Below are 27,931 nucleotides of genomic sequence, written 5' to 3' on the forward strand. Positions count from 1 at the left end.
GCAACCTTTCCTTCAACCTGAAGCTACCCAAGCCCTGTCTACACATTCTCAGGTCCTCTCACTCCATATTTTCATTGTAGATAAAGATACCATTGTGTTACTTCATTGCTGTAACTCAAGCACCTCGTACTGAATTTAGCCCATGGTAGTTGTATATACATGTATATTTGTCAAATGGATGAACAGGATATGAAGTTAAGCAGATCTTTGCTTCCCATTGCCCATCATAGGTGCCTGTTAATGGGCTTAGAGTGTAGGGAAGTACTTGGGACCCTAAACTGAAGTTTCAGAAAGACTGGTGTTGGAGACATTGTATTTTGTTTATAGGAACAATAAAGGGCCAAGAGATGATGTTGGCTGCCAAAGAACATTCTTGTGACTCCTTCTGGTAGCTCTTGGACCTGTTAGCCCTAAGGACAAAAATCTGAGTTTGAGGTTGTTGGAATCCATAGAGCTGTTGAGTGTGGAGCAGGCCTGTAATTACAGTGTGCCTGTAATCATAAGATTGAGAGCCATGACTTGAATCCGATGTGTTTCTAAATGCCTTTGTGCCTGTAATCCCAGAGGCTTGCCAGGCTGAGGCAGAAGGATCACAGGTTTAGAGTTGGCCTCAGCAACTTAGCAAGACCTCTCAAAATAAAAAAGGGCTGGAGATGTGGCTCAGTGGTTAAGTGCTCCTGGGTTTGATCTTTGGTACTTAAAAAAAAAAAAAAATGGTGTGGATGAGGTGGAAAGTTGACAAGGATTCTAGGATTGAGGAACTACCTTGAAGCTTAAAGTCACAAATTATTTTAGGAACATAAAGCAAAAAGATTTAAAGAAAACAAACTTAATGGGTCTGTCTTGTAACTGACATGTTAGCCCTGTGACTTCAGTGCTTGGTTAACTGTTCTCTTAATTCAGTAAAGCCAGCAATGTATCTTGAACATGCCGTTTTAGTGACTTGAATGGGAAAGATAAAGTGTTTGTTCAGAATGGTGTCCCCCAGACTAAGGACCCAAAGGGCTACTTACTTATCCAGTGCTCACCTGTGAGCTTCTGTGATGATTTCTCTGCTTGCTTTGTGTGCATTACTTTCTTGCCTCAAGTTCCCTAAAGGAAGATGCTTCTTGGCCAAGGCTGTGGGTTTTCTTGCTTTTGCTTTTTGCTGGGCTTAGTTCTTAAATCTGAGAGACAAATGTCTTCAGCTCTCCTTGTAACTTGGCCTTTAGAGAGAGAGACTTGATGTGATCAGAGGGAAGGCACTGGAATGCCCTGACCTGGTGCTGTGCTACCTTAGGTATGGAGAACCTTCTGGCTGCAAGTTAGTGTGGAGACCAAGGTCACTAGCCACACAGTACCTTTCAACCCTGGGAGATGCTTGTCCTTGCCTCTAGCCATGATTCTTTACAGAGATTGTTTTCATTTGTGTTTACCTAAGCTTTTCTAGTCAACATAAGATTGAGAGCCATGACTTGAACCCTGTGTTCTAAATGTCTTTGTGTCAAAAAACCCTTCCTTTTTTTTTTTCTCTTCTGAATTTACCTTTTCTTCTTTCCTGTTCCTAAAATCATATCAAAATCTCACATGACACATCTCTATAACCTTGTCAGTCAGAAGCTTGGAACATCTTTATGTCATGATTTTGGATTTGTCCTGGCTTCCATGTTTTTGAGTTGGAAAGTTGGTGAGACAGGTTCTTGAAATAAAACCATACAACTGATTGCTTGAAAAATGAATGGTTTCCTTTGTTGTACTGTGTAATAGAAATCTGGACTTAAGTGGCTGAGGTTGGCTGGTGGGATGTGCCAAAAATTGAAAGTATGCTTTCATAATTATCTCTGGTATGAAATATTTGAAGTAGGGTAGAAAACCAAGCTACCAGATTTGCATGCAATTAAGGATATGGTTTGTCCTTAAGATTTTTGAAGAAACTATTTTTATCCTTTGCCTGCACAGACCCTTGACATGGGGATAGGGTGGATTGGGGTGCGGATCTTGCAGACAAGCAGAACAGCATGAGCAAAGGCAGGGAGTGAAGCACTGGACTTTTGGAGGGAGAAGGAAGAGCTCATGATTTTTAGGTCCCTGAATAAGCAGGCTGGAAGATTAGTTGTAGAGGCTCACTGGTGTTTATACCACTTCCATTGAGTAACTTACAGGTAAATGATAGGTAATAGGGAGCCATTGATGGTTTAAGAAAATCCTCCTAGGAATAGGCTGATTTTTGCACTGGAGTGAGGAAGGACCTTTCTAGAGGTTCTAATCTGGTGGTCCAGAGGAGAGTGAGAACCTGATTAGAAAGGTAACCATAGCGATGGAGTGGGGATCAACTGCATAGCAAATGCTGTGTAGTGGTCATCTCTCCAGTCTTGCTGAGCCTTTAATTACAGAACTCTGGTTACTATATCATGTGGTTGTGGAAACTTGTTCTTTTCAGATACTATACCAAGTGAATTTAATGAGAATTCTGAGAATATATTTAAGATGTTTTTGGTTAGCAGTCTTGTTTTTCTTGGTGGTTGTCTGTTGAAGGTTTGAAAATAGTGAAGAAGCTGATTGTTTTAGCTTTCAGATTTTTTTCCCCCTAAAACTAGGAATGATTGTGAGATAGAGACTTCTCAAGAACATCTTTTATGTGATCAGGAACTACTGGACCACTTCAACTTCTCTAATTCTTAGTATTGCCAGATAGAAGAACTAAAGTAATAGCATTAGTCCCACAATTCCACTTTTGCAAGAAACTATAGATATTGAGGTATACAGTGGACCATTTAAATAAAGAGAGAGAGGGGGGGGAGGGAGGAAGAGAGGGAGAGGGAAAGAAAAATCAACCTAAAAAGCCTCTATGGCCTTTTGGAAGTAAACTTGGTGACTGTGAAAAAAATTAGACTGCCTTCCTCTCTCCCTGCAAATTAAAATCCATGCTCCCACCAAACTAATACTTCATTATTATCTCTTGGAGCCCACGAAGATGTAGAATATTCTAAACTGAGCTGTGCTAAAGTATCTTTTCATAAATTACTATATGGAGAATGACAGGAGGAAAACCAGTCTGAATTGGCACAATTGATCTCTAAATCAAGAGGCAAATATATATTGAAACATTATTTTTTAAGTCTTAAAACTAATGGCTCTGTTTCAGTAGAATATGGCCTTTTTTCCTTCCAAAGAGTTTCAGAGCCAATGGAATCTATAAATAGTGCACAGCCCAGTTGTCTGTGGTAGATTGAGTAGAGCAGAATCGCCTGTCCTTAAGTGAAGGGGAAGTAGCTTTACATTTTTAGTAACTGAATTGTTGGCCAGCATAAAGGTAAGGGCCATGTGAGCAACTTATTTATAACTTCCCATAAAGGTATGTGTCTGCCTCAAGCGGAGATACTGTCTGGGGTGTTTGAAATGTAAAAGTGCAGTAGAATCATTTTCCATACACAGCCTTCCTAGCTAGTTGGTTCAGTAAAGTGATTGTTCGCATCCCTGGGGCTTTCAGAAGGAGGGGTGTCAATAGATGAGCTCATTATTGTCCACCTCCTATGGAACCACAAGGGACTAAGACCATTATATTTGAATCTGGTTTTGTGTAGTGAGGGATGTTTAGATATTCATTCCCAAGGATATTCTGGACATAAGTCTAGGCTTGGTTTAACCTGCTGGGTGTGGTCCTTTTGCCCTCGTCCTGTGGTCTAACCACACTTGGGTTCTTGTTGTAGTATTTCATGGATATAAAGCACTTTTTTTTTTTAACTTTTTCACAGGTTCAGTTTGACTATAGGTAGTTTTTCTGGAAAATAAAGAACAGAGTCAGGTCGAATTTTCTGGCTGCAGTGGGAGAAGGGAAGAAGAGTAAAACATTTTCATGGCATCCTGTAAAAGTATGTTAAACCCTCTTGGTAAATGCCAGAAAATGGAATCCATCATTGCCCATTTTTACGGTACTTCCTAGCATCATGAATCAATCACTTAATAGACATGAAAGTATCTAATGAAAATTTTAAGTTATAATAACATAAGGGACATTTTTGGCCCTCCTTTGGTATTCATTGTCTATTTTCAAAGAATCAAAAAAAATAATTTTTTGGTTATTATATTGACCATTTAAAGCATCTGCGTGTATGGCTGAAAAGTAAACTTCGGCTTTTGTGCCAATATCATGGCTCTGTTTAGTATTCGGGCAAGTTGTAATAAGTGGTAAATGGCCCATTAACTATATGGGAGGCCTCATGGCAGCACTAATTTCAAATCGTGCTGGGTTTACAATTTACATATTAAAAAATGTTCATTTGATTTTGTTCAGGGACAGCGCTGACATCCTATACAAACATTACTCCAAACAATTCTATTTATTGGTCCAATTATTTCAATTGAAAGATGCTGGTTTACTGCCTCTTAGTATATGTGAACAACTCTCAGTGAAACTGTTAGAGAATAGTTTGACTATAGTGGCAGAAAAACCTCACAGGGTTTCCATTCACTTTTAATTTTAAGTCCCAGGATTAAGGATCATTTGTAGTATAATGTAACAGTGGGGCAGATATAGCTTCTCTTAATGCCCTTTTGATATTTTGGGGAAAGCATACTTTTATGTAAAGCAATCACTTATGAATTGCATGATCGCTTTTTCTCACTACAAAATTTCATTCACATTTCCTCCCTTCTCCCACGCCCTTAAGAGAAAGGACAGCATGCAGTATTTTGCTTTTTTTTATTTTTTAATTTTTGAGGGATGGTTTAAGGTAGTTTTTAGGATAGATGCCAAGATAACTAGCTAATATTGTTTTAAAATCAGGCTCTTAATTAAAAATGCTTACATTTGTGCAAGAAAACTACATGTTAAAATGAATTTAGAAAGATTAGATTGGAATTGCCTCAAATTCAATTAAGCCACACTGCATGGACGTGCTGGGAATATCAATACAATCACTGTAAATTTTGTACAAACTGATTTGTTGCATTATCTTGCTCATCTAACATACGGTACTTTTTGTGTCCATATTGCAGACGGCAACTCCAAACTAACATGGCAGTCAGACTGTGTGATGTGGCTTCTCTGCTTAGAAGTGGTTCGTGGGCAGCAGAGCCTTGGACTGGGGTCTGTGGGATTTTTCTTAAATTCTGTAGGCTACTTTTTTTTTAGCATGTTGCAGGAGTGCTGAGGCCATACCAAACACTTGAACCTTTCATTTGGCATACTAATTGTTCTTATATTTAACCTATATGGTATGGCCATCATTAGGATTTAAAGCACATTGCAATTTTAACTAGTGGTATTTGTAGATCAGAACCATACTCTTGTATGTAACTTTTTATAATCTAAATTAGGATTTAGCACAGACTCAAAAGAGTGACAACATGCTTTTTTAAAAAAAAAAAAAAAACAACAAAAAGTTTTGGTATGGTCTGAATACTAAGTTACCGTAATTCTTTACATTCTGTTTACTATGTATTTTTTTGGTTACTACATTTTGAACTTATTTAAAATTCCTGATGCTCAAAAAAAAAAAAAGTTGAAATTGTAAATCTGGCTGGAAATTATTTGCCCAGTAACTGTTGAAAGACTTTGCATTCTGTGAACAGTTGTGTTGAGCCTATCAATGGAATATGCATTATTTGTAAAATATAGCACATTAGTATCATTTTATTCTGAGCAGATGGTCCTATAGCTGAGAGATGCTGTAATTTTCAGTGCACACAGCCTACTGCAGCTGTTCACTTGAATGTTGGCTTAGGAGCTCATTCTTGCCACCTGAACATGGAAATAAATGTGCAATTAAGTGAGGAGTGTTTGTTGTCCTTGCTAAATCCTGCTAATTTCAGTCAGTGAACACTTTATTTCAAATGCCATCCCAATGAGCTTTAGTCCGAATCTCACATTTACAGCTTTCATAGCTTCTGCACATACCCTAACTTTTGAATAGTGGTTTGTTTTAAATGGCTTTGGGCACTTTCATCTTGTAGTTAGTTCATTGTTTTCATAACTGCTCAGCATAGGTTAACCCCCTAAAGGGCAGTCCACACCTAACGTTCAACAAACTCAAGCAGTTATACTTTATTAGGAAATCTGAAACCTACCTTTTAAATTTCAGATAGATTTGTTAAGTATAATAAAACCCATATCTTGAATTACTTGATTTTTTTTCTTAAGGATTTCCAAAGGTTTCTCTATTTTCCTTGACCTCCTTAAATTATTCTCTGAAAATATTCACCTGAAAAAGGTAGCTTGCAGCTTGGAGAACAAATACCCAATTCTTTGAAAGTGAGATGAAATCATGGAAAGGTTACAAGTTGTAACTAATGATACTGCCTAGCCATTTTGGATTTGGTCTTTTTGTTTTTTTGTTTTGTATTTTAACTTGACAGCACTGATTTGGAAGTCCATTCTGACCAGACTCAATCTGGTTAGTTAACCAGTCTCGATCTGTCTTTGTTGCCTTCTTTTATAAACGTCTCTTGACAGTAGAGATTTCTTAGCCACTAATGTGCCCTGTTTATTTTTCTTAGGCAATTTGCTTTAAAAACAACGATTTTTTTTCTTTAGTCATAATGGTAGCCCTCTTTCCCTCTCCTTTGCTTTTTTTCTTTACCTTAGATTCTTTGCCTTTTCTACATTAAAAATTCCCTAAAATTAGCATCCCATCAATTTAGAGTTGTCACGTTGAGCAGTTGTTCTTTGTGGAACTGAGTGGTGCTTTGAGTGAAATGCAAGGGATGATCCTTTCAGTGATGCTTTGATTTTTGGGTTCCCCCACAGTCTTGGCTGTCCAAAGTTAGGTAACCATTGGAAAATGCTTTTGGAAAACTTGGGGCTATGGTTTGTGATTCTTGTTCAAAGAATAATAGGATTGGTTTTAAGGGGACTAGATCCACATTTGCTTAATAAGTGATTTTTGTAGAGTGGCTTGACTATTTTGAGGCCATTTCCCCCAATTCTGTCACTTACCTGGTATTTGGAGTTTATAGATACCTTAAAATGAAAATTCCTTGGGCTGGTGTGTTTGCAAAAATTGATTTATTTACATTGTTGTTTTGGTGGACTGGATTTTTTTTTTTCCTCAGTCAAGGAAAATATCATACTGAATTGTTTGGGGATTTTTATTTTGATGCTATAGTTCAGTTCCCTTGTTGGTGATCTTTAACTGCCAATATTGACAAGAATGGCCTATTACATTCTACAAGGTAGACAAAATACAGCTTCACTTTTAAGTTACCCTATAAATCCTTTTCATTCCCTAACATATAACATTTTTCTTATTTCCTACCAATGGTGAGGTATAAGATATTGTCAATCAAATATGAAAAACATTTTCAATATGTAACCAAAACAGTACATGTTGACAAATTTGTATTTTTTACAGTACTCTTGCTCCTTGATTTTAAGTTAATGGATGTCTGTCAGTTTTAAAATATTGAACTTCTTAGGCTAACTGAAAATCCTCTTCAGATTTAGTAGGTCATTTTTTTGGTTTGTTTTGGTAGCATGTTAAGCACTTTTATTTTCTAGTATGATTTTTAGCCAGGGCTCAATTCTTTGCCCTCTGGTACTCTGGACACTGCAGGTGAGTGAGGCTATGTGAGTAGAGCCAGAATGTGATGCTAGAAAATTCACAAGATTTAAGTTGTGCTCATGTGCATGTATGGAATGTGTATGTGAAAATGTAATTGCAATATTTAATTGAATAACTTAATCTGAAGTAAAAATTAGCATAGGTGTTACCCTTTTTGTTGAAGCTTTGTTGTAATTTCAGCAGAATAACTTGTGTTTAGTGACAAGTGTTTAAACTCTTGGATGGAATCTCTAATAGGTTGTGAAATATGAATTCTGACATTTCTTGTTTTCTCTGTTTTTAGCAGGTAATTGCTGCCATGGAAACACAACTGTCTAATGGGCCAACTTGCAATAACACAGCCAATGGTCCATCCACCATAAACAACAACTGCTCGTCACCAGTTGACTCTGGGAACACAGAGGACAGCAAGACCAACCTAATAGTCAACTACCTTCCTCAGAACATGACACAGGAGGAGCTAAAGAGTCTTTTTGGGAGCATTGGTGAAATAGAGTCCTGTAAGCTTGTAAGAGACAAAATAACAGGTATGCAGTTTTATATAGATAATTCATGTTGAAAGGGTTATGTTTCAGGATATGAGAGTATATAACAAGTATGCTATTTGTAAATCATTCAGCACTGCTGTTATTCACATCTAGACTTTCTGTTACTGATTGTTCAGAACAGTGAAACTTTAGAGTTTTAAGTTTCCTTTCAAAGCATGAAAATTTTGAAGTGCAGTATCCACACATACACACACACACCCCCTTAGTTGATTGCAAACATTAAGATTGTATGAAGCATACATAGGCCTTTTGAATATTTTATGTTGTAAATTTGAGTGCTAATATATATTCAGTTGTGTTGCATACCTTATAAGCCAAAAATACCAAACTAAATATTTGAAGTCAGTAAAGGATACTGAGTGTTGTGTTAAGAATGAGACCAGGAGTATGAACTCCTAATTAGTCGTGGGACCTTGGACAAGTCAGCTCTTAGCCTCAGGGTTCTCTTGATAAAGTGAGGTAGAATGCAGAAAAGGGGTCACCTAGGTTATTTCTCAGGTCAGTTTGGATTTCTTCTGAGAGAATACTTTTGGCTGTTCTGTCAAGACCTCAGGGATCATTCTCTCCATGGGAGTTCCTAGATTTAGCACCAGGACTTGATTGGCCTCACTATCCTGTTTCCTTGAGCCAAAGATTAAAGTTCACAGAGGGAATTTATTTATAGAGTCAAACAAAAGCTGATCATTATCATTCCGTACCAAATCATTATATTTGTAACCAATTATATTGCTTTAAAGTTCGCATTGATATTATCAGGAAAGTTCTTTTATATTATTGACTACTGATAATCAGATGGATGAAATTTTTCAGTTTCTTTTCCAAAATGAAACTGAGCAGCATAGTGAAATTTATAAAGAAACAGTTTTTGAAAAGTTGGAAAAGGTGGAAAACTAAAGGCTCTCCTTCATATCTCTGTGAATTTCTTTTTAATTTTGTTTTTAGCAAACAATATTATTTTCATGTGCATTTGCTAACCTCTTTGACATAAATGATAAAATGTGATAAATGGCATGAAGACTGTGCTGTAAATTATGTGGTTTGTTTTAATAGCCACATATACCATTAAAAATGCTTAAATGGGGCCTGGGGTTGTGGTTCAGTGGTAGAGCGCTCACCTAGTACGTGCGAGGCCCTGGGTTTGATCCATAGCATCACATAAAAATGGTAAATAAATGAAATACAGGTATTGTGTCCAACTACAACTAAAAAATAAATATTTTTAAAAAATGCTTAAATGCATAAAATCACATTTCTTTGTTATGAGACAAGGAATGGTAAATGAAAATATTAAATCTTACATCTTTGTATTAAGGAATTGCTATAGGAAACATTTTATAGATTTTCAAATCTTATCTCTGATCAGACTTGAATTATCTTATTCTTCCACAAACCTTTTACTAGTTATATGACATAATAGAATAAATTTGACTTCTGCATCTTTACAACCTTGCCTCTCCAGCTTCAGTGTAGTGAACAGTGATAGTAGAAATGCATGAAGGCCAGGTCCGGTGGTGCACTCCTGTAGTTCCAGTTCAAGGCCAGCCTCAGTGACTTGGTAAGACTCTGTCTCAAAAAAAATTTAAAAAGGGCTAGAGATGTATAGCTCACATTAAGCACCCCTTGGTTTAAACCCAAATACCAATAAATAAATAAATAAATAGTAAAAATAAAATCTGATATCCCAGCTAGATATTCTGTTATTATTTGTTGTCCATTTGCTGCACCCCTTATCCTCTCCTCATTACCTTTTCAGTGAGACGGAGGTAATGGATTTCCCCACTGTGATACAGTTTCTTAAAATACCTGATAACCTAGTTGCAGGATGTTTTTTAAGCTTCAGCAGATAATCATAATTATTCCTCAAAATAAGTATCCCATTGAAAAATATGAGAAATGCAATAGTTCTCTATCCATGTTGCAGATAATTAGCATATTAAGAACTATAAAGACACTATAAAGTGCAGTAAATAAAACCCATTCAATTTAGTTACCCAGCCTTATTTTATTACAGAATTTATTTGACAGGGATGGGTGGTGTCCCCCAACACTAAATTTCCACTGAACATGTTGGCTATAAAAGCTTTTGAAGTCATTGTAGTTATCAGACAGTTTAATCTGAAATTCTTCCCTAACCTGATCACATCAATAAAATACTAGCATATTCATAAAATGAATGAAGTGATAATGAAGTATAAGTTTGAAAACTGAGATGCTACATCTGAGTACTGCATACCTCTCCTGTAACCCTGTTTTTATTTAGCTTACTGACATCTTATTTTTAGTATGAGTGAAAATGGCTTTCAAAAGGGTCTGACTCATTTAGCTGTAAGCAAAAATTGCCTTAGAATTGTTTTTTTAAAATTCTGAACTTTTAAATAAATGTTTGTATTGGACAAAATAGTCTGTTAGATGGTACATATAAAAAAAAACTGAGTTCTGAGTGGTTTTATGTTGCGAAGTAGGCATATATTTCTAAGACTTACTATTAATACCTCTAGGAAGATTTCGAAGGAATTTGTGGGAATGTGAACACTGCCCTATTGAGTTTAGAATTGGCCATATTGTGTAGTTTCTCAGTACATATTTTAGAGACAGGTCAGGATTCTTGGTTTCCTCTCTAATTATTCAACTCCTAGGGAGCAGCTGGGTCAGACTTCTGTATTTTGATATTATAGCAGCTTGAACAGTAATTATCTGGGTTATATGAAAACTTGAATCACTCATTAGGAAGGTGATTTGAAATTCTTCCTTTCACTTTTCTTAAACCTTATTTAATGATGAATTAGAAAACTATATCCCAGATACAAAAATACCTAGTTAGGAATGTGTGTGCCTACCTCTTTCCTAAATTCAAGAAGAGAGCATATAATTGTCAGTGTTAGCAAATTATGTCACTATTTTGATAGAATGAGGATTGGTGTGGTACATTAGGAAATGTCTTCAGAAGCAAATACAATAACCTTCTCTCTAGCCTATATTCTATTTATTGTGCTGTTTGTCAGGCCCTCTCTTTGGGCTGGTGCCCAGCTTTATGCCTCAGCCTGTTTCCTCTCTATAGGCATTCATCACAAAAAGCCACTGTTGCTTGCACAGCTTAGCTGGTGTTGGTCCATACTTGAAAGTGATTTAAGAACTCTTAAGTTGTTGACACCTGCTGATGCTGCATTCTAGAGGAGTGAAATGAACTTTCTATTGTAAGGAATGAGTAGAGCCAAAAAGCCCTGTAGGTGACCTTAGCCAACCCTTTTACCTCTTTCCAGCAAACAAGTGATGAGAGACCCAGGTTTGTGAAATGACTGGTTCAAGGCTACATAGCTATTACATAGCATAGAGAAGTGTTCAGGATATTGTCTTAGGATTCTCTATTCAGATTTTCTTCTTAGCCTATTGTTGGAGGCATGAACTCATTTTAAAGTTAAGCATAACCATGAAGAGACAGTGACACATCCAAAAGAGGAGGGGATTTTGTGGGCCTATTTTTTTTTTTTGAAAGGAAGATAGAAGATTCATGAGGGAAAGGATTGAAGGATACATAGAATGAACAAGAACATCCATGCTTTCCTAGAAATATTATCTGTGGTTTTGAATTAAGATGTTTTAGCGCACTATCTCCTGAATCCATCAGCACATTTTTACCTAAGGAAATTAGAAAAAAAAAAAAAAATTGAGGATGCCTTTGGACCTTGCTCTCAGAGAGTTCCCAGGTGATTTCAAAGCCTATCCATTTTGGGCATTGCTGGTGTCTCTGGAAGTCCCCTTGGGACAAGTGGGAGAGGTGCCGTCTCTGCAGTGCCTACTTAATTCTGTGGCAGGCATTCAGGTGCTGGTCTCTCCTCAGCATTGGTCTCTGATGAGTTCATTCTTGGGGATCAGGACTAGAGATGTTGAATGTGAAAGTTCTGAGGCTGTGTCTTTACTGACTACCTGCCTTTCCCTGAGTGTGTATGTCTGTGTAGTTAGTATTTTGGAACTCAGGGATGGATCATTCTCTAATGGTTACTTTTCTTTTCTTCTGAAAGAAGAGCTAGACAATTATAGAGGCTTCAGATAATGAGCATTGCTTGTTTTATCCTGGTGTGATGCTTTACTTTTACAACAGGAATTGTTTGAGGTGGGACTTGTGCCGACCCCATTAGCTTACATCTAGAAGCTTTCACACAAGAAGGAAAAATAAAATGCAAAGTAGACAAACAATGTAAACTATAGGGACCCAAGGAGACTTTGTAGATGTCAACTACCTCTAAACAGGTGGTGCTTTGTAGGTAACCCGGGCCTCTTTTTCTACTGTTAAGCGTTGGTATAGTGAAATATTTTTTATATAAGGGTTATTAGTTTTCTGAGAAATTTTTTATACCTTTATTTAGTTATTTTTATAGGGTGCTGAGGATGGAACCCAGGGCCTCACATGTGCTAGGTGAGCGTTCTACAGCTGAGTCACAACCCCAGCCCTTCCGAGAACTTTAAAGCTAGTTTTGATCTTGTTTATTCTATGGAATACTGATTTTGAAATGTTATTTTAGTGGCATAGGATCCCCCCCCCCTTTTTTTAAAATAAAAACAGTCTTAGCTCCTTGGGGTTTAAACAGATAAGTAGTATTCTTATTAGTCTAATGGATACCTTCAAATTTAATAGCATTTATTTGCTGTGATGAAGTCAGTCAATCACAGTGAACACAGGCTGTTTTGATGACCATTAATTTGAAAATATGGTTCTGTATGTCATTTACAATCTTAAGTGAGTCTGTTAGGATAGGTCCAGAGTAAGGAGATCAAGATACCTGAGTCTCAAAGACAAGTAGTTGAAAACACCAGGGTGGTTGGGCAAGTGGATGGGTAGTAACTTAATAAACACCTTATTCTGCAGTGTTTGCTATTTAATCAGAAAGATGATGGAAAGACTTGTGTGTTCCTGGGTTTGTAGGAAACAGATAACTTGGCTGGCCAGGGGTAAATGCTTTGGAGGCTCCAGATGTGTTAACTGGAATACAGTATGTTTGAATTTATTTTCAGATTTTATTGGCTAAATTTGTATAAAAAGAAATTTGTACTGAGTTTCTGGAATCCCTGAGGGAAGTTTGAAACATCTCTAACAGATAAAAGGTACCAGAAAAGCTTTTTGTTTATCAGTATGTCTTTAGGTCTAGTTATCTCCCATTGTATCTTTTTCTTTTCCAAAGGTCATGGTCAGTCATTTAAAAATTCTATGTTACCACTATAGGAGTTGTTTTATGAAGTTTTGGAAAAATACCTTTTGAATTTATTCTTCAAGGTTGTTTTTCAGCTGAACTTGGTTATTTTTATGGAACAGTATTCAGTGTTATTGTTGATCATTTTGATCAATTATAGGATAATGAAACTAGAATTTATAAAATTTAAGAAATCAAATACAGTTCGTTCTTGTCAGAGGAAAGACTTCTTCTGTTGGATTAATTTGTAGGTCCTCAGATACTAAATGTAACAAAAGGCGGATTAATTAGAGAAAAGACACATGACATTTATTAGTATTTCACAGGCTCCAGAGTTTATAGAAATAAGTGAAATATAAAGAGGCAGTTAGATTTAGGGGCTTCTATAACATTTTAACAAAGGAAAGGTTTGGGTTTTAAAGGATGATATATTGTGGGTGAGTGACTAGAAAATACATGGAGACAATTCCCAAAGGAAGAATTATTTTTACCATGGATTGTTTATGCAGACTTATCTGGGTCTACTCTGTCTCTAATGATAAGAGTCATTTCTCCTCTTATCAGTATGAATAAAGGAACACCTTCATGTGGGTATTTGTTCTTTAGGGCAAAAGGGGGAAAAGCAGAGAATTCTTGCATCTGTTGATTCTCATTTGCCATCAGCTTAAAATAATACTTAAAGCCAAAGTGGAATGTCTTAGGATGGCATATTCTGGGTTTCACCATGAAGTAAGTTAACTCCCAGCTAGCAGACTTATACAGAAAAGCTGCTTCCTTGGGTATCCTATGGTGGTGAGACATTGAATGGCTAGTTGCTGGGAAGAGAAAATGTTTATGGTAAGGATACAGAAAAGTTTAAAATAGTGCTATTCCCATTAATGGGTAAATAGTCTGAAGTTTTATTTCCCTAATATAGCCCAGGTGTTCATCTTTGTGTTTATATAGTTAGTTCCTCTGAACAAAAATGCAGTATTATATTTACAACTCAAAACTATGCAGTTATTCAATAGCTTTTAAAGAGTATTTATTGGAATGTAAGGTTGAACTTATGAAGTAAATGAATTTTAGGAGTTGTAATTTTATGCATTCTTGGTGCTTGTCCCTGGGACTTGTAGAAAGACTGTCTTACTGGGAGTTTAGGCACATAATCTTTTTAGTTTAGTTTAACTTTATTCCTTTGGAAGTTTGTTATAAAACACAAATTTCGTTCATGTATTTCAGTTTACGCAAAGTGAAATTACAGTTCTCTTGCAAGGATTCGCACTCATAATTTAGTAAGGCGTGAGTGCACATGTTTGCTTATTTCCAGACCTTTGTTTTGAGGGTTGTCTTATTTACCTCTGCATTAGAAGAATGTATGTCCCTTCAAAACAAATTGCATATGCTATTAGTAAATATTCTGATTTTATCACATAAAATGTTCCAGTAGGACTGTGCGCTTGAAGAATAGTGGTACACAAATAAAAAGCATTCTCTATTTATGTGGTTGCTGTCATAGTAATGGTTGTAAGTGTGGAAGAGAGATAAACCAAAATGAGAGAAGATTAAAAAAAAATTCTGATACACCACTTCTGAATTCTTTTATAATCTAGAGAATGCTAAAATCCTGTTTTTCCTCAGGTATGAAATTGCCTTTCTCCCCAATTTCATAATGTAGTACAAAATCAACCCATTTTTCTTTTGATGGTTTTAGTTATTTTTATACTATCCTATTTCTTCTATTTATCTTAGCACTACCCTTTGTTTTTTCTGTCTAAATCCTGAACAGAGTGGAACATTTGCATTTAGTACGTATTGGAAAATTTCTTTTGAATATTCCTGAACAGAATAGTTGATCATTGAAGCTAAAGCTGTGCTTCAGAATTTGCCAACTTCTTTAGAGCTTTTTTTTAAGTTAATTGACTTTCAGCTAAGTACACTGCTGCTACTGAATTTTGAAAACTGTGGAAACCCTCAGCGTACCTTTCCAACTAAAAAGGTCAACTTTAACAAATATTTCCTGACATTTTACTTGTGTCATTTGATTTGTCAGGTCTACACAGTGGCTTAATGAGCATGTTTTACTCCTGATCTTTTTTCCCCCTTCTTTTTTGGCGCCATTGGAGGCCCCTTTTATTGGTGACAGCATCTGTAATCAAATATTTTTTGCAGGCAGTAAGCAGCAAACTAGCATTGTAAGCTCTTCCAAGTATTGTGAAAAAAAAACAGTTCTTCAGTTAAAAGTACCTTTTGGGAATCTAACTCCTGAGTAATATCCTATGACATACATCATCTTTATCTTTAGCTAATTGAGGGGTGATCATTCTGTATTCTAAATTAGAATAAAGGTTTTTGCTTCATACTTTATGCCTCCTTCAATGAAAGAAAATTGCAAGATGGTGGTATGTTAAGTGTATTGAGTTCCTTACTATGCTGTGAGGTGGGTGTGATGCAGTTGGTAATAAGGTTTGCCTGAATCCTCCCTGTGGCTAGGTAGGGTTAAAATAGAAAGTTCATCCCCTCCTCTGCATCTGGAGAGCTGGTCTCTGGATCACTGGTTGGAGACTTTAGCATGAAAAAAGAACATTGTTATGCTTGCATTTAAGTTCAACCTGGCCCATAGTTGTGTTGTGAGCTTAATGTGAGCTGTTAGACTCCAAGCTTCAGTTTGTTCCATAGAATAGGGAACACAGAAGGTACTTGATCTTGTTCTATTCTTACCAGTTAATTTTTATAAAGTCACATGACAGTTACAGATTTTTTTTTTTTTTCCTTGAGTAAAGCAGTTTTTGGAAAGACATCTTCAGCTAGATCTATCATCCTAGAATTCTTAGTTCTTCATGATGTGGGAAGAATGCAGAGTTAATTTTCTGTCCTCGGCTTTCTAGGTGATTTAGCCTCTATACTTGGTTTTCTAGGGTGGGACAAAACAGGAATAGGAGTTAAAGACAAGACGTGGGAACCCAGAAAAATGACAGATGATTCACCACCAGCCTCTCTGAACAAGAGCACAAAAGTGTGGAGCTATTGCTCTGTGTGGTATTGTGTGCATGTTACTCAGAATGAATTTGCTTGACTTAAAACATGAAGGTACTATCAGCCAACCTTCCCCAATGGGCTGTTAACTTGCCTGGAAGTTGAACAGGTTGTTAAATTTAGCCATAAAATATTGGTTAGAAAAACTGTGGCTAAGTTTTACTTTTATTGACATTTTCTTCCTTAAGATGTATATCCCTTCAAAATAAATTTCTTGTGCTATCAGTAAATATTCTGATTTCATCACATAAAATGTTCTAATAGGACTGTGTGCTTGAGTATCCAGTTCAGAAGCCCAGTATTCCTGCAGTGTTAGCAGATTAGAGGACATAGCAATAGCAATTTTTTTCCTATCTTTGTTTTCTTCTCCGTTGAAATATTCATCAAAAACATGGAAAGCATTGCTTCATTCAGTCATCACAGATTTTACAGATTTTATTTTGTGTGGGGTGGAGGGACGATTTTCATGAGGGCATGGTTAACTTAGCAGATGCAATTTTACATCTTGTTTTCCCTTTTTGTTAAACCCTTATGCATATTGTGAATTAGAGTTTATTTTTAGCTGTTAATGAGTTCTTTTCTCATCATTGTACTTTTTGTTGGAACTGTTTTCTACATAATGCTTGGATTTTGAAGGGAGAGTGTATATAGCTTACAAGTCCTGTATCCACCCCCTTCCTCCAGCTCATCTGAAATCTGCATTTCTTGGTGTGGGAAGAGGGACTTGATTGTTTATTACCTTGTAGAGGAGATTAGGTGATGCCCTCTATTCTTTATAATTTATTTGACCTTGAACTTTTATCTTGAGAAAGATTCACCTTAAAATTTCAGGGAGGGAACCAATGCATGAATAGGTAATCTACAATTGTTCCATTTTTTTTTTTTTTTTTTTTGCCCCAAGATCACAGGAATAGCTGCTGTATTTTTTCACATTAAGGTGATTTCAATCTAGTCTTGATGGCTTTCTAGGTAGTGTATTCTGACTTCTCCTTCCTGGTCCTAGAAGTAGTCTGCCAGAACGTTTTTTATATCATCAAAATGAATTGTAGTTTGCTCTTAGTTTACTTTAAAAGGTTCCTAAAGGGCTGATTATGATGTGTGAAGCCAGTTGACTTCTCTTGTGCATAAAATAAAGTAGGTATCCCAAATGATATCTCAAGTCTTACTTTGAAGTTATATGACTCTTGTTTTGTGAACCTGAGTATTGAGTTAGCTCTCCTTACACACAGTGCCAAGTTATTCTGCCATGGAGGGTAGAGCCAGCAATTATCTTCTTAAGCAAAATGATTTGGGATTTAACATCTTAATCTCAAGACAATAAACTAGGTTTGTTCTTAAATCTTTACAGTCTTAGTATTTCTAGGCCTTTATTTCAGGAGCAATTCCATTCATGTTACAATAAGATTAAAATACAGAATTGGCAATATTTATTAGTACAGTTTATATCAACAGATTTTGTTTAAGTGCTGAAAGTTGGACACCTTGGCAAAACATGAAAATGCTCAATGTATTACACCCTCAATTCCGCATTGGAGATTCTTCTAAGATGAACCTGTTATGTTATTTAAAATTAGATGTGGAATTTTCTGGGCTTAGCTTTTGTGTAGTTGAGACTCTAGTTCACTGAGTGCTATAGAAAATAGTGTGTTTGTATACATCCATCAACATTGGGAGGGTGTCCCAAGAATCTACAGCTTTCGTCTCTCCCTTCTTAGTGAGGGCTAAGATACTGTAGTGGACTTAAGTTAGCTCAAGGTATACAGCTTCTAAGTGGTTTTGGGTAGGTAATGATAAGCACCAATGAGAAAGGAGCGGGCTTAGCTACTCTTCAGGCTATGATGAAAGCAGGTCTCAAGCCAAGTTCTTCCACAGATACTGATATTAACAGGTAGCCCCAAAGTGATTCATCAACTATTCTGTGAGCTTGATAAAGTCCCAGTTGTCTGTCTTTGTGTGTCTCATATTCAGATTCTCACTCATACTCATTCTCTCTCTCTCTCTCTCTCTCTCTCTCTCTCTCTCTCTCTCTCATTGGAGAACCTTAAATGAAATTTACACTTGAATTTGAAAATGTCCCAAAGATGAAATCCTGTATTCTTAGTTTGCGTTATGCAAATAAGAAATCCCTTTAAACAAAGTCAGTACCTGGTTCCTTTTAATACTTACAGATTCTATCCACAAGATGGGACCATCTTGGATTAAGCCATTTTTGGGTTCTTGTGCCCCATTTACAGACGGGTGGGTGGTGTATCTAATTTAGCCCCTCTACATATCTTGAGTACTTTTAATTTTACCAGTAAAAGCCCAGTTCTAACACCAGTTGCACTAATTAACAAAAACTGGATTGTAGAACAAAACTCATTTTGATACTCATTATTCAGATTAGTAGAGGATTGGTTGTTGATTTAAATGTGGAGAGTATATAGGTTTATACTTTTGGGTATTAGATAGGTTTACATTTGTTTTATGCTAGTTAACTACTTCTGGACTATGTTAATAATAGAACTTTACATGGACACCCCTAGAATTAAGGCTTACACAACTTGTGCCTACATAACATCACACTGATCTATAATACATTTAAACTTTATTGTAATAAATTATACATTACATAAGTGTGTTATTTTAACCATTTTAAACATATAGTTCAGTGGAATGAAGAACATTTATGGTGTTTTGCAACCATCACCATTATCTGTTTCCAGAAACTGCATCATTCCAAATGGATATCTCTGTACCCACTGAATAATAACATTCCACCTCTCTACCTTGTCTACCTTTTTGCTTTCTAGTTCTATAAATTTGCCTATTTTAGGTACCTCACATAAGTGAATTCTTATGCTATTGGTCATGCCAGAATATTTACAGGTAAATTATAGTGATTTGTTTTAGGTAGATGATAATTTTTTGCCTGGGGCTATAGAATCTTCTGTGTATTTTATTTCCCTTTCTCTCCATTTGGCTTGAGGAACCAACTCCTACCCCTGAAGTAAATAGCTTCTTTGTATTCAAACTTACATCTTGCAACTTTTCCAATAGAAGAAACACCTAATTAAAATTCTGAATTTGTACAGTATATGATCAGTTTGTTGATTACTTGCAGGGTCTCCATCTTCCCCTTTTGCAGTTCTTCAGCTGGGCTTAGACTTGTCTTAATCAAGTGGAATTTGCCTCTAATCTCTCACTCAACATCTATGGAAGGCCACCTGGAGGAAGAGACGGTGATGTGCACATGGCAATTCAGAAAGAAGAACTTAAGTGGTTTTGCTCCACATCAGTCTCTTTACATGTTTTCTGCTTCATTTTCCCCAGAGAGTTAAGAGCATTTCAGGAATGAGCCTCGTGTGGGATTTGGGGGGACAGAACACAGTAGCCACATCCCCATACTCCCTTCTCTTTACTCTCATGATCCTTTTTTGCTGAAAACCTGACAAAAATCTTGGCAGAAGGCCATTCCTCGGTTGGAGGAGACAAAGGAAAGTAGGGACTCCCTTCTGTGGTTTAGTTTTTCTGTTTTCTCTCCTTTCCCTCATACTCATTCCACTCATTCTTCATCAAGCAACAAACAAACAAAAAAACTCCCACCAAAATATCAGCCAACCAAATACTCAGGGTGGAACCGTTCTTTTTTTTCGGATGACAAGAGCAATTTGTAATTTAAGAGTTAAGGGTCTTCTGAAGCATGTTTGGGAGGCGATGTTAAAGTACATTTAATTTAGAGGTAGGTGGTCTGTGGCCTGTTTCTGCCTTTGCATTATTTCCATTTGTGTTACTGAGCAGAGTAGTCTTTTTAATCATTGGTCTCTTGTCCTGGCCTTCTGCCTTCTGTTAGCATCAGCCAAATGCTTGCTGGCTGCAGGAGCATCATTCCACTCTTAGTGACTATATTTATTTTCAAATGTTGATGATTGACGACTGAAAAGCAGTTGCATGTGTTGGGACTTAACAGAAAGACTTCCTTTTTGTGGGCATTTAATAAAAAACCATAATGTTCCTCATGGTTAAGATTTCTTAATTTTTTTTCTTTGTCCTGAGATTGAACCCAGGACCTTTCTAGGAAAGCTACGTCCCTAGCCCCATGGTTTAGTCCTTAATTCAATTTCATGTAAACTTCTCTTCCACTGCCTGCTTAGTACCTGTATTCATAGCGAGTTTCTAGAGGCCTCTTCCTGGGGTCTACTACCTCTGAAACCTAAGGTATTGGGAAGATGGGTGAAGATGACTTCAGCTTGACTATTTGGCAGCCTGGGTCTAAGGTTTTTAGGTGTCCTGGAGAACATCAGCCAGTGTTGTGTTCCTGATTCAAATGGTAGCCATTGAAGAGAGCCTGAGTCATGAAATGTTCTGGTAACGTCACTTTTTGTGGTGGTTCCTGCTGGTTAGGGTGAGCCAGAAGTGGAGCGAATTGGACATTTTGTGGAGTGGGTGTGCAGAATGTTCTAAACTGGTATTTGCCTTGTGTTGGAGTTATGGTATCAAAGCAGTATAGGTTGGCTTATGAGTTGGTCATTAATATTCAGTATAATCCTTTATTCAAACAAAATGGGAGGTATTTTTCTTTGCGGTTTGTATGGAAAGATTTGAAGGTCTTCCATGGATTCAAGAGAAAATTGTCTCATCCTTTCATTTTATTAGGCCCTTTCCATATATGAATTGTCTCTTCTAGTATACAGCTGGTGAGAAGATAATGCCAGAAGCCAATGGGCAGTTCCTTCCATCCCTGCTGTAGTATAGTCAAGGAGCCAGCAGAGGACTCAAAAAGTTAATTGGGCATTTTCTGCCAGGACCTGGGGACTTAAGGAAGTGACTGAAGTGTAAGGGGTGACGGAGACCTAATCTGTCTTTGGAAGTAGTGGTTTTACTTCCTGCCTCTTAATTCTGAGGAGCCTGGCTTACAGCCCATCCTTCTGAAAATCTTATGCATCTCTTAAAACAAATTCTTTTTTGCTAGTTTGCTAGAGTCGATTTGTATTACTTATAATTTAGACTCCAGTGAAATAATTTTTGTGTGATTTTATATTTCTTTCTGTGTCAGCTTACTGAACACACCCAAAAGGACAGCTTCTTATTTGTTGTTGTTGATCCTACTTTCATGTGTAAGACAGTAACTTTTGCAATTGCTTAGAAGTCCCTGTTTTGCACTCACCATAGCTATGGTGAAGGAGTTTGTCTCAATAGTTGTGTATGTATGTGTATTTTACAAAGTTACTTGTTGGTGACTTTATATAGTTGGCTCAGATCTGCTTAGCGTTGTCAGTGTTGGAGGAAACCAAAATTCTGATATAACTATGCAAAACTAGAAGAGTAGGTACAATGACAATACTGATAGCACCTTCTCTCCCATTTGATTGCTTCTTGTTCCTCGGTTTCAGAACAACCTGAGGGAGGGTTGAGAGGACCAGCAACGGTGGCTTTTCTCAGACATACCAGATCTTTCTGGGTGTTTCACTTTTAGTCTTCAGAGGAAATATTTGGTGGAGTCCATTGCTTACTGCAGCTGATATGAGCCACGTGTCTGGAAAAACAATCTTGCCTATGAATGACCTTCATTTATTTATTCCTTCTGCCGACTTAGTCATCATTTAATTAAAGCCCTTTGGTGCTCAAACTCATGGGGATGTTTGTTTAGAGACATTACATTTTTTGGTGTCCCTTGGGTTTAGGGATCTACGTCATTGTGCATTTTTTTTTTTTTTTAAAACAGTCCTCACTTCTCATTCAAGAGATTTTTAAGTCTGATTTTACTTTTATTTTTGCATGTTTATTTCTAACAAGTAGTTGATGCAGAATTATAAGTGTAATTGTTTAAAAATTGGTGAATTTTCTGTTCTTGCAGCTTTAAAGATATTTGTATATGCTTCAAGGAGTAGAATGGGATGTCTGTTGAGAGGCTATAAGTGAAAACATGGTGGAGGTTGGGACAGGGGAAAGACCTGGCCAAGGTGTCACCAGGCTTCAGAAGATGATACAGAAAGTCTTTGCAGGAAAACCTTCATTAGGCAATAGACTGTGCATTCAAACAAACTTCCCTTGGGAATTGCTAAAATGTATTTTAGTTTCTGCTCATTTAATTTGTAGTTTTTGATTAAATTTGCTTTACTTTATTTTACTCTCTTTTCCTTGTAGACAGAATGCAAACAAGGGGACAAGTTAAAAGTAAGATCAAGGGTGTTGGAATAGCATTCAAGACTGGAAAGTGATTATGTCTTAGTTGTAAAATTTAAAATCTGACTAGAGACAGTCATTTGATAACAATCAAATTTTATAACTATAATCTTTAGATATTTGTTTCTGAATATTCAGTCTAAAGTCTCAATTGCTAAGAAAGAGAAGAAATTTAGTTAATTTCTATCTTGTAAGTGGAAGGAGTAACATTAAGATAGTTAAGTAGCATGGAATAATTACTTGAATCTAATATGTGGAGTATTTTTTCGGTGGGGGGTAACTTGTGATTGAACTACGGGGCACTGGACTCCTGAGCCATATCCCCAGCCCTATTTTGCATTTTATTTAGGTTCTTACCAAATTGCCTAGGGCCTCATTGTTCCTGAGGCTGGCTTTGAACTTGCCATCCTCCTGCCTCAGCCTCCCGAGCTTCGGGGATTACAGGCCTGTACCACTGTGCCTGGCCTGAATCTAATATGTGTTTAAAATTTTTAATATTCTAGAGACTTAAAAAAAATTTATCCCTCTACCTTTTTCAAAAGAATGATATTGAGAGGCAGGCAGTCTTTATCTGATTCTGAAGTAATTTCAGGGGTGTTTGAAGATTTTTATACATTTGTATATCACAACTGTAGGTGTAAGAGACAGCCCTTTAAACATGGTCAAAGTTCTACTCCCCTGAAGGTTAGTATTGGGTATAATTTGGGAAGCAGGAAGGTAGGATAAAGAACCCCAATAAGGTACATGGGATTTCTGTATTAAGATTAATTTTGGAGTATATATATTTTTTCTTGCTAAACAAAATCTTGCTTGAGAAAAATAAGTTTAGTAATCTGAATATAAAGGAACACCTTAAAGTTAGGGTTGGTTAGGGAGACCTAGAAGAACTTCACAGGTTGTATTGTATTTGGGAATATGGCTTGACTAGTTAAGTGGTCAGGCAGCATACATAAGATATTTCAAAGTTTTCCTCAAATTAAAGAGATGAATTTACAATATATAATAGTTATTTGGTTCTCAGTTTCTTTATAAATAGTAGGGAAGAAATTGTAAGCAACAAAATAGGAAAACTCCTTGACACTAAAGGCTATTGAGAATAGGAATGAGCTGAAAGATCAGTCTTTAGTGAAAACTTCATTTCTTTGAGTGCGTTCTTCTAATTGAATAGCTCACATTCTGTATAGCATTCTACAATGTAGGAAGCTCTAACACATGGGTCTGAATTTATTGTGAAGCTTACTTGATAAGGTGATATCATCCCTCTTACACTTTAGCCTTGATTTTTTTTTTTTCCACAAATGAGTTGTCATTTAAGAGATGTAGGTCTCGAGGTCATAAAGCTATTTAGCAGGAAGCCTTTAAATGCCTCCCTTTTTTTTAAGGGGGTATTTTGTGATGACAAGATAGGTTGTTCTAATACACCTGTCTTTGCCATGATCCTAAAATAACATTAGTAGAGTTGCCATTATAACATGACCCATTAAATGCTGAAAAATTACATATAGAAGGTACGTCCTACATCACATGGTCCTTAATATTGTTTAATCTGGTGCCATCAAAACATAGCACTTCCCCCAGAGAAGAAATAAATCAAGTATGTTCAGTAACAGTAGATGAAAGAAAGCATTTTATTTCACATTTTTAGATGAGTTAAATTAAGGTGTTCATAAGTAAGACTTTTTTTTTTAAAAAAAAAAACACTTCTGACCTTTTTTTTCTACCTTTTTGTAGATTTGTAGGTGTCCTTGAGAGGATAAAATGGTAGTAAACTATAAAGTTATTCTGTTTTGTGGGAAAGGTGTATCCTAAATTGGCCAATAGTTCTGTAGACCAAGTTGCTGGGTATGAGGTTTAAGTATTTCGTTGTTAATATGCTTTTTAATCATGGGTAAAAAAAAAAAAAGCAAAAACAAAAACCAAGCTTTCTATGCCTCTCGGGTTCAGTATGATGGTGTATTTACTATGATACTGATATAGCTGCTATCACGGTATTTCTGTGTCTTAATGGCTTATTGTCTAGGCAAAACCTTTTCTGAGCATTTGTTTCTTCATCCAAGTGCCAATGTGAATTTAAATTTGGAGGATTACAATAGGTAATCTTTCCAACTTTTAAACGAGGTGATTTGGGAAGAACTGCCTAAGTGTGATACAAATGTGACAGTCGGAGGAGCTGCACCATTTTGTATTTCTCTTTAGAAGCCATCTGTTAATTGGTGGGCAAATTGCCCTGTGGTTTCAGAGTGGTTTGCTGTAACATAAGCTGTCCCTTAGCAAAAGCAAAATGGGTATTTATTTCCCTCAAAGTACCTCATTGACTTAATTTGTGGCTGTGGTTCCTGTCCGACCCTCAGCCTTGACAACTTCTGCCAAGTACTACTCCCCTTCCTCTGTCTATAGTGTTCCATTGGGGTTCTTTCTCCTCTACTGCTTCAGGGCAGCTTTCCTGTGGTCCTTGAAGCTATGTGGGCAGTATCTAAATAGGTTTCCATTATGCTCAGCAGTTATATCCCAACCTGCCCAAACACAATTGGGCCGTTTGGGTATTTCTCCTAGGCATAAAAAAATCACGCTTTTGTGAGACTATTTTAAATTTATGGGGAGGGGAAAAATGTTCCTCCTGCCCTCTTGAAAATGTAACTGCCTTTCTTCATTAAATATAAACTAAGCAAAATGTTCTATACAAAGAGAAAGAAAATCACATGTTATTTATACCTAAATCTTTGTGTCGAATGGGGACAGTGAACGTCCTTTGGAAATTTACTTCCTTTATCTTTCTAAAAATATCACTAATTTAATTCTGCTCTTTCTTTGACATGAAAGGAACTAAAGTGGACACTTGTCCCCAGGTGGAAGCCTTGTATATATCACTTTGTAGCAGTCACTTTAAGGTGAAATGTTTTCACTTTATTGAAACCTTCCTGATATTGTGATGCTCTCCACTGTTCCCTTCCTAGTGACCCAACCACCTTCCCTCCCTCACTCTTTTTTAACTTGATGTCACCATATGATACATGATGGGGTCATATAGTAGTTATGTATAGTATTATAACTCACACACAAAATGTCAAATAAGGTTTATTGCTTATGGTAGTTTTGCCTATTTATGGTGTTATTAGCACTTTCTCTCCACTTATAATAGCAGTTTAACTGGAGGAAGAAAGCATTCATGTCCACACATTTTTGCACATATACAAAGGAGGCCTCAGAAAGTCATAAGCCTTCACTGGGGCAGTTACCTTGGGCTTTGATTTTTGAAGGTCAGAGTCATTCTTAAATGTATTCATTCATTACATGTTTAACAGTTAAGTATATGGGGTTGATGCACTGTATTAATTTTTTGGGTATTAACCTGTAGTTTAAAAGGGTCCTTGCTTTCTTGTTACTTGTAAACAGATAAAAAGCTGTCATGCCAAGGAAATGCAGACCCTCCAGGGTCTGCCTGCCTTACCTTTCCTTTCTGGCGCTTTCAATTGAAGGTAAAACATATGTGGTCCAGAAGTTCAGTCTGAGGAAATGTGGACTTGTATCTTTTGAGCCTTTTATGTTCTTTTTGAGCCAAGAGTACATTTGACAGAGACTTGGAGAAACGCAGCAAGAGGTGTGCCTTGGAATGGGAAGATCTCGGTTGGGTTATCTGGATAGAAGTTAGCCATTGAGGATTGGGGCAGTTTGCAGGGCTTTTCATCCTCTGACTTCTGTTGTTTTAGTTCCCATTGGTCCTAGATCAGCACTTGGAATTTTCTTGGTCTCTCCCTAGTTCTGTCTGGGGCCTGTCTCTCTGTTCAGTGTGCCTTACAGCTTGGTGCAATCTGTAGTTAGGCCACTATACAGAGTCATGTGGTGCAGCTCTGCTCTTAGGGTGGAGTCAGTTCAGGTATCTCTACACAGACCACGAGCTGTGCAGGGTGCCTTGGGACTGAGTGTCGCCAAGCTTCTGCACAAATGCCACCTTCTTTATATTCCTAGTCCCTTAGTTTCTCTGTTAGGAAAAGCCTGAATTCCATCTCTGTCTTGACACATCTCAGAGTTGATTTTTCACATTCATCCTTGGTTATGCCTGAAACCCCAGTGGTTAACCTGATTTGTTCCGAGTTCATTAGATGCCAGCACACCCCTTGTTTACATTTCTGATCATCTTAGAGGGCAGGGACCATGTGGTATTGATCCCACCTTCTTTTCTACAGCTAGGAAACCATACTATGCGTATGAAAGCATTTTACTGCAATCTGCTGAGGAGAGAAGTGTCTTGTGTGGGAGACAGTTTTGGCAGTAGTGGAACATGTTTGGCTTTAGCCATAAGAATTACTTTCTGAGTTTTTGGAAAAGGAGTATGTAAATCAAGACCCATTTTAAATGAATCTTGTTATAATGCAGTTATTTCCCATGTATCTGTTTTGTAATGATGAATATGTTTTGAGGGCTTAAATGGTCTGCTCTCCTGCAGGAAAATATTTCTTTCAAAAGGTATTTTTCTTTCATATGTGGTCTCTTCGTGGATTAAGAAGGAACTATGAAGTTTCAGTTGATTATATGACAGTGAACAAGAAATAATATGCAGGTTTATTTGAAGATTATAAGTATTCTGATTAGAAAATTGTGATCTTTAGATGCACAGGACTCTGCCTCAAACTAATTCCCAAGCTTGGTCAAAGGCAATGCAGTGTACACTGGGAAGACCAAGTTTGGAAAGTTCAGATCTGGCTTTGAAACCTCTCTGCCATTTACTAGCTAGCTTTGTGTCTTTGAGCAAGTTTATTAGTGTCTCTGAACTTCTAGATTTATATCTGTAAAGTAGGTACATATATATTTACTCAGCTCTGTTAGAATGAAATATATGTATTATAAGGATCACGATTTGCTTGATAGAAGTGTTAAGTAGCAGTATTTTGCTTTCAGCCAGCTAGAGAAGTGCGTATGGGACATTGGGAATGCACTTTTCCTCACAAACTTACTGACCTTTTCCATACTGGAAAATTTGGGCTGTTGAACCTTTAACTTTTGGATGAGAAATATTTGGGGTAAAAGTAACAACAACATATATATTTAAGAAGAAAATTGATCTCTAACAAAAATTCTTTATCATGTGGACCTGGTGGGTTTTATGTAATCTAATGTTTCCCATTCTTCTGGACAAGAGAGGGACCTCTGTATAGGGGTTTGTGAGACTCTGGTATAATTTCAAAAAAGGGCACCGAGCTAATTATAGTGCTTAGGATCTTTAAATGTTTTTTTTCCTTGGAATATCTTCATTAAAAAAAAAAAAACACCAAAAAAATGATGTTTTACAGAGAGAAAGAAACACACGGAGCCTGTGCTGCTGTTTAATGGACTGCTCGCTGGTCCCTCTGAATGTGTGCACGTGCCCATATGAAGATCGACACCAGCTGGTAGTGCAGGCAACAGCAGATGCCCTTTTTACTACCACATTTGTTAACTGGTTTCCCTCTTGACACAGTACTATTTTGAGGAATACTAA

General features: G+C 36.8%; 1 protein-coding gene across 7 annotated transcripts in view; it reads left to right on the forward strand.

The window, feature by feature from the left end:
* Positions 1-4,996: 4,996 nt before the first annotated feature.
* Elavl2 (ELAV like RNA binding protein 2) overlaps positions 4,997-27,931 on the forward strand; it is a 68,114-nt gene continuing 45,179 nt past the window's right edge. For 4 of the 7 annotated variants that reach the window (XM_076843372.1, XM_076843373.1, XM_076843376.1 and 1 more), the window contains exons 1-2: positions 4,997-5,068; positions 7,825-8,068. In XM_076843372.1, the coding sequence (XP_076699487.1) occupies positions 4,997-5,068; positions 7,825-8,068 (316 nt within the window). Of the gene's footprint in view, positions 5,069-7,824; positions 8,069-27,931 lie in introns of those variants that run through there. The other 3 variants (XM_076843374.1, XM_076843375.1, XM_076843378.1) reach the window with 2 other exon arrangements.

Source organism: Callospermophilus lateralis, chromosome 2, assembly GCF_048772815.1.
Source record: "Callospermophilus lateralis isolate mCalLat2 chromosome 2, mCalLat2.hap1, whole genome shotgun sequence".
NCBI classification, from domain to species: domain Eukaryota; kingdom Metazoa; phylum Chordata; class Mammalia; order Rodentia; family Sciuridae; genus Callospermophilus; species Callospermophilus lateralis.